General features: G+C 58.8%; 5 protein-coding genes across 5 annotated transcripts; all 5 read right to left on the bottom strand.

Moving 5' to 3' along the window:
- Positions 1 to 862: 862 nt before the first annotated feature.
- SPRG_06907 (CAMK protein kinase) lies at positions 863 to 1,967 on the bottom strand (the record flags this gene model as incomplete). The annotated part of the gene is made up of 4 exons (XM_012346369.1): positions 863 to 979; positions 1,028 to 1,087; positions 1,136 to 1,276; positions 1,323 to 1,967. The coding sequence occupies 4 exons, from the start codon at positions 1,965 to 1,967 to the stop codon at positions 863 to 865; spliced, it is 963 nt and encodes a 320-aa protein (XP_012201759.1).
- A 603-nt stretch (positions 1,968 to 2,570) lies between these two features.
- On the bottom strand, positions 2,571 to 3,607 carry SPRG_06906 (serine/threonine protein kinase). Its single transcript, XM_012346368.1, has one exon. It carries the CDS (start codon positions 3,549 to 3,551, stop codon positions 2,604 to 2,606), a length of 948 nt encoding a protein of 315 aa, XP_012201758.1. The 5' UTR covers positions 3,552 to 3,607; the 3' UTR covers positions 2,571 to 2,603.
- A 1,985-nt stretch (positions 3,608 to 5,592) lies between these two features.
- Positions 5,593 to 6,762, bottom strand: SPRG_06905 (serine/threonine protein kinase; the record flags this gene model as incomplete). Its single annotated transcript, XM_012346367.1, has 4 exons — positions 5,593 to 5,951; positions 6,009 to 6,269; positions 6,327 to 6,567; positions 6,613 to 6,762. 4 exons carry the CDS (start codon positions 6,760 to 6,762, stop codon positions 5,644 to 5,646), a joined length of 960 nt encoding a protein of 319 aa, XP_012201757.1. The 3' UTR covers positions 5,593 to 5,643.
- Positions 6,763 to 8,350: 1,588 nt separating this feature from the next.
- SPRG_06904 (CAMK/CAMKL protein kinase) lies at positions 8,351 to 9,307 on the bottom strand (the record flags this gene model as incomplete). The annotated part of the gene is made up of 1 exon (XM_012346366.1): positions 8,351 to 9,307. One exon carries the CDS (start codon positions 9,305 to 9,307, stop codon positions 8,420 to 8,422), a length of 888 nt encoding a protein of 295 aa, XP_012201756.1. The 3' UTR covers positions 8,351 to 8,419.
- A 701-nt stretch (positions 9,308 to 10,008) lies between these two features.
- Positions 10,009 to 12,193, bottom strand: SPRG_06903 (hypothetical protein; the record flags this gene model as incomplete). The annotated part of the gene is made up of 9 exons (XM_012346365.1): positions 10,009 to 10,160; positions 10,293 to 10,334; positions 10,379 to 10,459; positions 10,512 to 10,604; positions 10,662 to 10,771; positions 10,825 to 10,948; positions 10,991 to 11,552; positions 11,605 to 11,781; positions 11,829 to 12,193. The coding sequence occupies 9 exons, from the start codon at positions 12,191 to 12,193 to the stop codon at positions 10,062 to 10,064; spliced, it is 1,653 nt and encodes a 550-aa protein (XP_012201755.1). The 3' UTR covers positions 10,009 to 10,061.
- Between the last annotated feature and the right edge of the window lie 348 nt (positions 12,194 to 12,541).

Genomic DNA, 12,541 nt, shown 5'->3' with positions numbered 1-12,541 from the left:
CAAGCCAGCGTGCTGCGCCTCGAAGTGTGCAACCAGGCGTGGGACGTACCGACCACGATTGCCGAGCACGCGCCCGCGGACGCGGGCCGCTTTGAGTGGAAGCGCGTGCATTGGGGCATGCCGATCCAAGGCGGGTACTTTATCAAAGCGTACGCCGTCTCGGAGCTCGGCATGCTCGAGCTCGTGGGCGAGAGTTCGCTCTTTTCGATAGTCCAGTGACCGGGCTTGTTATTTAAGCGACGACGCGAGCCAGCCCCGTGGACCTTACACCAGCGTGCGTAGTATGCTAGCGATCGCTCGCCATCTCTCTAATATATTATTTCCTTTGACGCCGTGCTTGATGCTTGATCCTCTCACGACCCGCTCGACCTCGTTCATCTCGGCTCGGCTGCATCTACCGTCCCGCGCGCGTCGGTAGCCCCACCCATGGACAGGCGGCATAGCAGCATTTCCTTCGGCCGTCCCGTCGCATGCACTGGCGCACCACCTGAGTCCGCCGGCCCTGTCCCGCGCTCGATCGTGTTTGTGCACATCATAATATTGTCTATCCATGGTTGTACATAAGGTATTGTCTATCAAAGGTTCCACGAGTCTACGAACAAACAGACACACAGGCAAACCCACAAAACGGCCGAGCGCTGCAACGTATCTTCGCGCTCGGCTCTCGGTACAATCCCTTGGCTCTGCCATTCGGTGCGTCAGTCCGTGCTCGCCTCGACGACGTCTCGCCTTGGACCGACAAATTGAAAATGTACACTATCATATTATTGTCTGTCGAAAAGGTTAACCAAGTAGAAATGGAAAAAGAGGTTAAACTTAGTATGGTACAAGGACAAACTGTCGACGCAGGGTCGGGTTGCAGCTACAGCGCTGTGCGGCGCGACGCAGCGAGCGTCGTGTTGGCGTGCACGGACGGAAACACGTTCTTGAGAAACTCGGCCATGCGTCGTCGGAGGACACTGAGCCAGCGGCGCAGAACCTAGCGGACGCGTCATTGATATAGAGGTCGTACTTGCAGGAGGCCTACCACACGCTTGCGAGGGCGCGTCGAGGCCTTTGGGTCCTGCACAAACGGGTGGGCAAGCACCTACTCCAAGCGGCGTCTCGTCTTGATATTGCACGAGTCATTGTGTACCTGGTCCATGGTGATGCGCATACTCGGGTCGGCAACAAGCATGCGCTCGAGCAAGTCGAGGGCCGGCGCCGGCACCAAATGCACGAGCTTCCACGCCCGAAGCACCGTCGTGATGCCATGCGACTTGACGTACGCAAACACCTATGGCCCATGATAATGCAACAACTAGAGAAAAGGAAGAGTGAACCTTGTCGGTCTCGTTGGCCCGAGCAAATGGCGGCGCACCCGTGAGCAGAATGAGCAGAAGAATACCCAGCGCCCAGACGTCGGCGGCCGAGGGGTCGTACGGCTTGCGAGCGTACATTTCCGGGGCCATGTAAAAGGTCTTCCCGACGGCTTGCGCGATGGGCGTGTGGACGTGCGTGGCCAAACCAAAGTCGCAGACCTTGGGCACATGACCGTCCATGAGCACGTTCTCGAGCGAGACGTCGCGATGGGCAAAGCCGCGGGCGTGCATAAAGCCAATCGCATCGGCGATCTGGCGAAAGTACGAGGCGGCTAACGGCGCCGGCGATGGCAGCGGGTGGGTGAAGAGCTCGCCTTGCGCACAGTACTCGAAGACAAAGTGCATGTAGCCGTCTTCCTCAAACGAGTCTAGCATCGCCATGATATTCTTGTGGCGCGGCGCGACCGAGAGCGCGTCGTTGACGGTCTTCTCCATGAGGATGTCCTCGGCGATCGGGACGCCGCCGTCGAGCGAGAGGCGGCGCGTGGCTGCCAACAGCTGCATGCGCTTGATCGCCACGCGCCGGTCATTGCGCACCTCGGTGGCCAGCACGACGTCGCCGTACAGCGCCTTTGCGAGCACCTTGTCGACCGAGTACGCGTCCATAGTGCCGAAGAGATTGTGGCGAATGGCCGTTGTCCCAACTGGTATACGAGGCAGCTGTAATGGTGCGAGGCAGGTGCTGTATATGAAGGTTTGTATACATCCACGTGGCGCCGTAGCGTGAGTCGCAGCGCGTTGCAGAGGCGCGATGACGCCGCCGGTCGCTGCCTCTACCTTGGCGAGGACGTCATAGTATTGTGGCGTTGTATGAGGCTGGTTGCTCGAATCCCATCAATATAGTTGATGCAACAACGACCATGGACCTCGAGACAGCCACACTCGCGTCCGAGACACGGCCCGAGACAATCGGTGGCCTTTCGCAGCCCGCGCAGTAGCTTCCTTGCCAAGGTCCTAGCACGGCACCTCGACACCGCAAGACGACGTTCATGTCGGTTGACAAGGCTTGCCGGCGCGTCGAGGCGGTCCATTACGTGCCACCTCGGACGGCCGCGGCGCGTTGCGTCGGTGGTTGCAACAGCGTTGGTGCGCTGCAATGAGTAGCCGCGGGCCAAGTAGCTTGCAGCTGGCGGTTGCACAGCCACGGCATGGCTTGGAGACCACGCGGTGACACACGAGGCGGATGCCAAGATGGTCATCATCAAGTGATGATAAATAGGAGTCCATGTTACAAAGGTCGTCTTAAAGGCGATGGGGCGTCGTAAACGCGCGCTGCCGGTCGCCGCACTCGACGCTTTGCCGGCGCGTCGGTAGCCGGAGCGGCGTGAGCACCTTCTGGAAGAAGCTACGCTGCTTGCTCGGCTGCCGCTGGTCGCCGACCAAGTACGAGTGGCTCGCTACCTCGAGGATCGACGCCCGATCGGATGGCGATGGCACGAGTAGCCGCGAGAGCACGTCCATGGCTTGCGTCGAGATCAAGTGATCGACGCGGAGCAGCGATGCGAGGCCCGTGACGCCGGACGTCAGGAGACACTCGTACCGGTCGTCGAGGCGCCGCGCTTGGCGGAACGGCGCGACGCCCGTGAGCATGATGAAGAGCATGATACCGAGCGCCCAGACGTCGGTCGCCGACGGCTCGAACGGCGTTCCTTCCCTGTACATCTCGGGCGCCATGTAAATGTACTTGCCGACAGCTTGCGTCACGGGCTTGCCACACTCGGATGCGAGGCCAAAGAATCCAACCTTGCACGTGCCATTGTCCGTCACGAGCACGGTCTCGAGCGAGAGGTCGCAGTGCGCGAAGCCGCGCTTGTGCATGTACGCAACGCCGTCAACGATCTGGCTAAACAAGCCCATGGTCCGTGCAGGGCTAAAGCGCTTGGTCGCCGACGTGCAGAGGACGTCGTAGACCGAGCCGGCGCCGCAGTGCTCGAAGACCAAGTGCTCGATGTCATTCTCCTGAAAGTCGCGGAGTAGCTTGAGCACGTGCATGTGGCCGCCTTTGGAACTCAGCGCGCGGCTCACGCGGCGCTCCATCTCGGCGTTCTCGCTAGGCCGGACGCTGCGGGGCGTGGCCTTGTGCGCCTTGTGGGCAGGTAGCCGGCGCATGGCGACGCGCAAGCCCGTCTTCTTCTCGCTGCAGGTAGCGAGGCTGCCATCGCCCATGCTCAGCACGATGTACTTGTCCATGACGAGGATTGTGGAATGATGAGCCGATTGGCTCCGCGCCGGCGATCGGAGCCAAATTTTTCGACACTGCGGGCTGATTGGCTAAAATACCATTGTCGCGTATTTCTGACGCACCGTGGTCATCCACGCACTGGCCTTCCAGGATGCCCCGGGGTCTGGTTTGGAATTGGCTAAATGCACGCCACTCTCAGTGCCGGTGTAGAGCAGGATCGCGCACAGGTCGTTGCGACTCTGGTAGCGACTGCTGGCGACGCCCAGAGATTGCCTTGCATCCCATTGCGAGCGCTGCTGCTGGTAATACACGCCTCAGCCTGACAGCGTTGGCCGTCACGGCGAAGGATGCCTTGGATGAAGACCGCGCGTAAAGGGGTGGGTCCACATCGCGCGTGGGCATGTTGCCCACAGAGCAGAGATGTGTATCCTTCAGCACATATGCAAGCGTTCGTGGTACGGCATGTGCAGCAGCAGCGTCATGCCAGCAACGGTCGTGCGCGTTCCAAGTTGCGTGCGTCTAGCCTGCGTAGCGACGGGACCACGGGCCATCGCGTGCCCCGGGGTAGCGTATCTTTGGCCCCCAATTGCGCCATGTGGCATTCCAGATGCACCACATTTTTGGCGCGCATTCGTGCGCTGGTCCCAACTGCGTCGATCGACTTTTACTGCCCGCTAATATCACTGCGCTAATATCGTATTTGCCACGACGTGCTTGCGCGTAGGACTTGATATCGCAAGAGCTGGAACTATATTCATGGGGTTGCTGCAACGGCCACTGCGTACCTTCAACGTGCAGTAGTAGCCACAGTCTCTGCCGGCTGAAGCGAGTGGCAAGCTCGCCTTCTCCTGGTACACAGTACTCATACACAGTACTGTACGTTGCGTGGTCGGTTGCGTAGTATCCTGCAGCGATGGGCGAGAACTCCGCCAGGCAGCCAGACGGAGATCGTGAGGCTGTCTGGGCGATCGTGTAAATGCGATGCGAACGAGTGATGTTCGCTCGGGCTTCTAGCAGAAAGCGGCGAGAAGAAAACGCTTGTGCTTTCAACCTCTAGATCGTCAACGCCGCTGGTCATTGTGGTCACGGAGAGCAAGAAAGTCGATGCAAGGCTCTTCAACGTACCAGAGTACGGCGCACGACGTGCGGAGCAGGAAGGGCATCGGCAGGAGTTTGCTGCACCGGATTGAAGGTGCGGATTCTCTTTCACCGGTCGCCGCGCCTTTGCTTCGAGAGAAGAGCCAGCCAAGCGACAGGATCAATGTATGCCTCAGAGAGGTCCAATAGTTGTGTTGTCATACATAGTCCCTCTAGAATGGAAGGCTGCGACCCTGACTGCGACCCAGACTGCGCCCCAGATTTTTACAATCAAGAGCATATGTAGGTATTTTGATGTCCTAATATTAATAGTAGATCTTGCAGCGAGTGTCGATGTGTGCACGTTACGTCGGCTGGCCAGAAAGACAGATGCTGTAGACACGAAACGGTCCGACTATAAATAGAACGCGGTCCGACTATAGAACCTGGTTCTATAGCATGATGCTATCGAACGCTGCGTGTGAAGAGACGAACGCTGGTCGCGTCTGGCTTGCAGAAATCGCACACTCGTTTCGGCATGCTATTAGTATACTACTTGCTGTATAAAACTAGAGACGTGCGTCGCTTGTACCGTGATACTCAGCGAGGAACTTGCGTCGTCGAGACGAGCCATCTCCTTCCGTCGGTCGCTTGCAGGGCGTGGATTGGTCACGTATGTGCTTGTGGCCAGGCGTTGGACGACGCGTTTCGTTAGTTGTTATCGAGCGTTCTACCGTGGCCGTATTCACGCTGCGTCTGGAGATTGTCAAGGGAGCGATGTATCCGAGGCCGCAGTGCAGGAGTGTGAGCTAGGGTAGCCTTGCAACGAGGAACCGCCGCGTCCAGTGGGCCGCTATAATACATGGAAGCAGCGGACGGCGGATGGTATTTCTTGGCAACACAAAAGCAATTTCTCCATATTTTTCAGAAAATACCTCTCGAATTTCTTTTCACCGATTTCAAAACGACAAATATGGCACCATTGGATAAATAAAAACGGTTAGAAAACGCGCTACGACGTAGCTAGTGCCACTGGCTATTGGCGAGCAAATCGAGCGACGAGCCACCGCGCTTGCCACGAAAGAGGCGCCGAAAAAAGTTCTGGACGCGCACGCGCTTCTTGATGCGGTCTTGGGTCGGCGACGGCGGCGATTTCGGACGCGCCAGAAACGGATGTGAGAGCACTTGCTGCATGCAAAAGCGTTTGGCGGGGTCTTCGACGAGGAGGCGTTCAATGAGGTCGATCGCGTCGTCGGAACAGTACTGGAGCACCTTCCAGCCCTTGAGAATGGTGCGAATGCCGTGGGTCTGGTACGCCACAAACACGGGATCTAGTTCATTAACACCTTGTGAGGCCATGCTCTTTCTACGATGTAGTAGGAACGCACCAGTGCAGTTGGCCTTCCCGAACGGGGGCAGGCCCGTGAGCATGATCAAAAGGAGCATGCCCAGCGACCACATGTCCGCGGTCGCCGCGTCGTACGGCTTGCCGAGAAACACTTCGGGGGCCATGTAAAAGTACTTGCCGACAGCGATGGTCCGTGGCCCGTTGGCCCGCGCCGCCGCAAGGCCGAAATCCATGAGCTTGCACGTATTGTCGGCGGTCAGCACGACGTTTTCGAGCGAGAGATCGCCATGCGCAAAACCATCTACGCACCAATAGGGAGTGTTATCTTCAACAGGAATCAAGAACGACGACGACGTACGATCGTGAAGAAAGGCGAGGCCGGCGGTAATGTTATGAAAGTAGGCACGCGCTTCCAAGGCGCGGAAGCGCTGCTGCGTCCGAAGCTGCGAGAAGAGGTCGCCGCGGCTCGCATACTCGAGTACAAAGTGGTCGCGGCCGTCGGCCTCAAAACACGCGAGGAGCTGGAGGATGTTGGCGTGGCCACCGTGGAGCTGCATCTGCGTGTAGACGCGTTTTTCCATCGCAATGTCTTCATGCACCTAGCGCACGCGGTCAGCGCGACGCCATCGTCGATCGCATCTTACCGGAAGGCCGTCGGTCGTGGCGTGGGCGGCGGCGCGGTCGAGGTCCATGGCCTTGACGACCACGTCCCGGCGCGTCATGGCGTCCGTGCAGAGGAGCACCTCGCCGAAGAGCGCGGGCGCGAGGAGACGGCGGTTGACGTACTTGTCCATGCGTCGGCTTCTTGTGGAATGTGACCGTCCGCGATGTCATTGGGTGGCTTGGGCCAACGCATCTTACACGGCGATTGGCGGATCTATTTTTAATTCTCTGCTCTGATTGGTGCGCATTTTGAGACGCCGCCAATGGGCCAATGAAACGCAACCTCCGGACTCAGCGTTAAACGTCGCATGGGTTTAACCGAATGTAGGTCCCTTCCGTATCGATTCGACGCGAAGCGCGACTGATTCGTGCAGCGCGATGACCACGGACCAAGCACCATGCGCGATGCATAGCCGCAATTCACATCTAGCATAACAATATCCTTGTTGTCGACAGAATGGGAGCGTTGGCGGGACTCGAAGCCGCACCACTAGGCTTGCGTCGGCATCTCGGACACCACCTGGGATGCGAGCAAGATCCCGCGGTGCGATAAGATTCTATTCTGCTCAATGCTCAATGCCCGCAAACGAACACCATGCATTCGTGCTCTAGAGCGGTTGACGTTTGATTCAGACTCGCGGGTCGTCGGTATTGTAGAAAATATTATTACTTGACCACGGAAAGAATGTCGAACCACGCATTTCCGAGTTCGAGGTCGCCTCCTGGTTATATGGTACAGCTCCATTCGGTAGCGCCTGTGGCAGTACCAACGATGACGTCAAGCCCGTTGTGCTTCGAGACTAGTGACGTGCGAGAGCTCTGCCTTGTGCGCCCGACGGATTGTCCCGAGATGTGATGGTCTGTACCTTGACACAAAACCGCCGCCGGCCATTACGCCGCTACGCGAGCCAGTGCCCGCGTGCGTCCGACGGCCGACTGACGAACGCACTCGCTCACACGCACGTCTACGCTGGCGTATAGCTTGGATCCTGCGGAGGTACCGTCCTGCGGCAGCAACGACCTACATTTGTCTTTCGCCGACACTTGAACGTGGAGTTTAACGCGATTACGCAACGAGCAATTTCGATTTCGCGGTCGCATCATGGCGTGATCAAGCGCGCGCAATCGGCCGGTCGCAATCAACAACAGCTGCACCCATCGCGTCATCCATCGCGGTGTCTTTAGTCGACGATTAGTTAGTTGGTGGCATCGACTAGAGCGCAATTGCGAATCTGGGCGGCAACTGCGTGGCCCATCTATGTCGAACGCACGGCTGCGATGCTTCGTGGATTGAAGGAGGAGACATCAGAATCCAACGCGCCCAGATTCTCCGACTCTTAGGTTGTTCGATGGTTCAATGGTCGTTGGCCTTTCCAGTGGCTATGCATCCAGTGGTTGAACCAGTGGCTGAACCAGCATTTCTGGGTACACAAGCGTGTTGACGCGAAGCGCTTGCTGCGTCAACGCGGACGACGGGCGCCCGTGCACATGTCCCGCGAGATAACGAAACAGCGTGCGACTAAGTTCATCGGACATCGCTGGTCGTTCGTCGGTCGGCGCACATCTGCGACGCCGCGATCCTGTCCACCTCGTCTTGCGTGTCGCTGGGAGCTCCGAGCCGACACCAAGAACGAGCGCTCTGCCGTTAAATTAGGTGCCTTTCACTGCTGCAGGCGACTGCAGAGGCAAGAGACGACAGACTCGAGTCAATTGGAAAGGTATATATATAATAAGCTACAATAAGACTAGGATCGATAAATAAGACACATGTAAGGAGGTGGGCGCGGCTTACTGCCACACGGCAACCTTCTTGGACGAGTGCGAGAAGACGTTCTTGAGGAAGGCACGGACGTGGTTGTGCTTGGCCTTCTCCGCCTTGTGCGTCTTGGTCTCGACAACCGGCGTCACCGCTGCGAGAACGTCGTTGATATGCGGGCGGCCCGCCGGGTCGATCGAGAGCATTTGTTCGAGGAGGTCCATGGTCGCCGCGGGAATCAAGTGGTCGACCTTCCACGACGTGGCGATCGCGCGCAGACCATAGGTGGAGACATACTCAAAGACCGCGTCGGACGGCACGGCCTGCGAAAACGGCGGGTTGCCCGTGAGCATGATGAAGAGCATGATGCCCAGCGACCAGACGTCCGCGGCCGCCGCGTCATAGGTGGCGCCCGTAAACATTTCCGGGGCCATGTAAAAGTACTTGCCGACGGCGTTGCGCTGCGGCAGGTCGATCGCGACCGCCAGGCCAAAGTCGATGACCTTCATGACGCCGTGTGCGTCGACAAGCACGTTCTCGAGCGAGAGGTCCATGTGCGCGTAGCCGCGGCGGTGGATGAACTGGACGCCGGCGACGATTTGCTCAAAGTAGTGGAGCGCGATGGGCGCTTCGAGGCGGGTCGCGCGCGAGACAAGGTCAAAGAGCTCGCCTTTCGGGCAGTGCTCGAGCACAAAGTGGTCGTAGCCGGCTTCGGTAAAGTCGCGTAGGAGCTGGAGCACGTGCGCATGGCCGCCGAGCTTGCTCAAGTGGCGGTGAATGGCCTTCTCGGGCCCCGGCGTGTGGCGAATACGCTTGACGACGACGTCCTTCTGCGTCATCTTGTCGGTGCAGAGGAGCACCTTGCCCGACGCCACCGACGCAATCTCGCGCTGCACCACGTAGCGGTCCATCGAACTCATAGATATATGTGCTGGACGCGTGAAATTGTAAACTGACAACTGGATCCAAACCGCACCACCGAGAATTGATGGTGGCGGACGATACAGTGTATGGATTGCGGCGACCACTGTCTCGCGAAGCCCATCCTGTGTTTTTCGCAGGCGCCTGGTCCCACTGTATCCGTGGTGGCGGTGGACAGGGCAATTCCCTTCTTGCACGGGACTCGAGGTACTGGACGCACGCGGATTGGCGCAAACCCAGGCCATGTCCTTCAACCTCCAAAGACGTCGCACCCGATGCCACCAAGGTACAAGAGCGCTCGATGCGCTCGGAGGTACGAGGATGCTTTGCACTACGCAGTGGAGCAAGCGAGGTCGGTGGCGTGCGCTGACGTGTGTGGCACGTCGTGCTGGCGACCGGTATGGCGCCAACGTGGGATCGCGGCAATAAATTTCAGCCCACTTGGGTGGATTCCCTCCGTGCAACTCTGCGTCGCTGGCCCGCGGCCCTGGACAGAACAGGACAGGCCGTTGCAGTTGCGGTTGCGATATGCCATACCGATTACGACACGAATTTTGGACTTGCACGCCGCGGCGCGCCGCGTCGACGACCACGTTCATGCTTCCTCTCTATGAATTCCTTCTGGGAACGCCGTGACGCTTCAGCTGCGAGAACGAAGCATGCATACGACATGTAGTACATCCCATGCACACAAGCAAAAGGTACACGTTGACGCATTGTTGAGAGTACATTGGTCGCGAATCTCGCGCCTCCTTACGCCAAGCGTCGCTCCATCTCGGTTGCAATCGTGATGTTGTACGTCGGTCGATTCCAGTCCGACTCGATTGTATCGGGGTTGTACGCGCCAGGGCCCTAAGGCAGTCATGAGCCCACGCACATTCATTGCGACGAACATCATTCGCTGGGCGTAGGACACTCCACATTGCCCAAAAGATTCAAAAATACACAAAAATAGTCAAAATATACAAAAATGAAAAAGCTTACCACATTGGCGAGCGGCGTCAGCGTCTTCTTGAAGCGCGGCTCCTATGAATGCATGGTCGACCAAGACGGCGTGCAGAGGTCCGCACCGTCGAGACGAACACGTCACCACGTCGGTTGAGTGGTTTTTGGAGCTTGGCGACGTCGGGCGTCGAGTATGCGCCGGGGCCCTACATGTGTGCATGCCATTCAGCGACCGCAAAAAGATGCAAGACGCTCCACCGGGATCGCGAGCTTGTCCTTCTGAGAGACGTCGCGCGTTAAATGCGAGGCAAAGGTCGAGCGGCCGCCCGGCTTGTCCCAGGACATGGATATCTGCGCGATAGCCCAATGCGATGTGACATCCTCTCGATCACGCTAGGAGGTGTTCACCTCATAATCGCCCACGCACGGTGCCGCATCCTTCTTGCCGTCCACGAAGCGGGCCGTGCCCGACGCGAAGCTCGATGTCTTCTTCTTGGCGTTCTCGGGGGACGACGACTCTACGTCGACATCACACCTCGTTTTAGCGTCGCGCCGGCCACAATTCGAGTACCTTGATTGCTCGCACTGGCGGCGCCGGCACTGTGCTCAAGGATCTTTTCCAACAGTGCATCCGAGCTCGACTTTGGCGCCTCAAACCGCCTCGTCGTCGAGCCAAACACGCCCGCCCGTCCCGTCTACGCCTTGCGTTCAAATCCGCACCTTGACACGCCTTGTACCGTTTTGTGCGAAAGCTCCTTGACGATCGAAGACGCTTCGTAGGAGCCGGGCCCAATGTCAAACTGCTCCTTGGTCATGGTCGTCTCGAACCGGTCCTGCGTCGAAGCAAACGGTGCGGCGTGGCGCGTCGGGCCGTGGTGTCCCGGCGTCGGTCGCGGCTCGGGCGTGTACACGGGCGACGGATGTGCCACGAGCTTTTCCGCCTCGAAGCGCGACGACGTGCTTCCGAAGAATTGCAAATGCTCTGGCTTTCGCGCAGGCTTGATGCCCACTGGCTGCTTGTAAGCTCCGGGGCCTGGAATCGGCGTCGCATCGCGCACGGGCCGCGCCGCCTTTTCGCGCGTTAAATTCGACTGGAAGACTGCGCTGGGCTTGGCAAAGGCACTGCGTAGTGGCGCCGGGTCTGGGTCGTACGCGCCGGGACCTGGCGCATCTTTCTTGGTCGGCTTGTCGCGCACTGTACGGGACTTGGCAAAGTTGGTGCCCTTTGGCCGGTCCAAGCGGTGGATCGCGTCGAGAGGGTCGTACTCGCCAGGGCCCGTGAGGTCTTCGGCGCGGCCGCTACGCACGACGAAATGTGAGCGATGGGCAGCGCACAAGGACATGGCTGTACGAGTGGCCCAAGTGCGCAGGCTTTTGTGCAATCATTTGACCTTTTGGACCTTCTTCGTAGCCAAAGCTTTGGCCAATGTGGGGAATCGACGGCGCGGTTGGGACGCGGATCCACTTGACCTTGCCCGACTTCGGGGCTATGGGGTCCGAGCTCGACCGGCGTCTACGAGAAGGCGATCTAGTTGGTCTCATATACCGGTATCTGTATATTTTTCGAGGACGTACAGAGGCTTGGCTCGCTTCCCGGCGATGAAGCTCACTTCGGCGCCCTTGTAGCTGCCTGGGCCGGGCGTGCTTGCGAGGCCGAGCTTGGCCGTGCTGCGCTCGGACGTCGACTTGAAGAACGAGCTCTTCGTCTCGGCGATTGCGAGCACATGCGCGATGCGGTCGTTCTCGTACGCGCCGGGTCCTGGTGTGCGCATGAGCAGGTCGGTCGCCGCTTGCTTGGCGCCGGACGAGCCAAAGGCGGCAAAGCTGGGCTTGGGCTGGTACGAGCTCGAGCTCGAGCTGTAGCTGCCCGGCCCGACCGTGGTCGCGGTGCTTGCGCCGGGTGGGCCCGTCGACCGCGCGGTCCGACTGCACCAGGCCATCTTGTCAAACTGGGGCCGGCGGATCTATTTTCATTCGCCGCATCGGATTGGTGGACATGGCAAGAAAATGCACCAATCCGAAGCGGATATGGCCGACATGTCCACCAATCAAACGTTTGATACAGTCCATGGCCAATCCTGGATGTGGCGTGCGACAGCCAGGGTCCAGCTCGCTGGCCCCTTGGGTGCCGACGGCAAAGCTTGAAGAAGCCCACATGTCGTGGACGGCGCCAGTCGTTTATCACCCAAGAGAGAGACTGCACACGCTCGTGGCCGTTGATTCACGGCAACCACGATTTTACTCGGCTCGGAAAAAAGTTCAGAAACTTCGGTCATCCACTGCTTGCA

This window comes from Saprolegnia parasitica, assembly GCF_000151545.1.
Source record: "Saprolegnia parasitica CBS 223.65 unplaced genomic scaffold supercont2.28, whole genome shotgun sequence".
NCBI lineage: Eukaryota > Oomycota > Saprolegniomycetes > Saprolegniales > Saprolegniaceae > Saprolegnia > Saprolegnia parasitica.
This window is presented reverse-complemented; position numbering and strand designations above follow the sequence as displayed.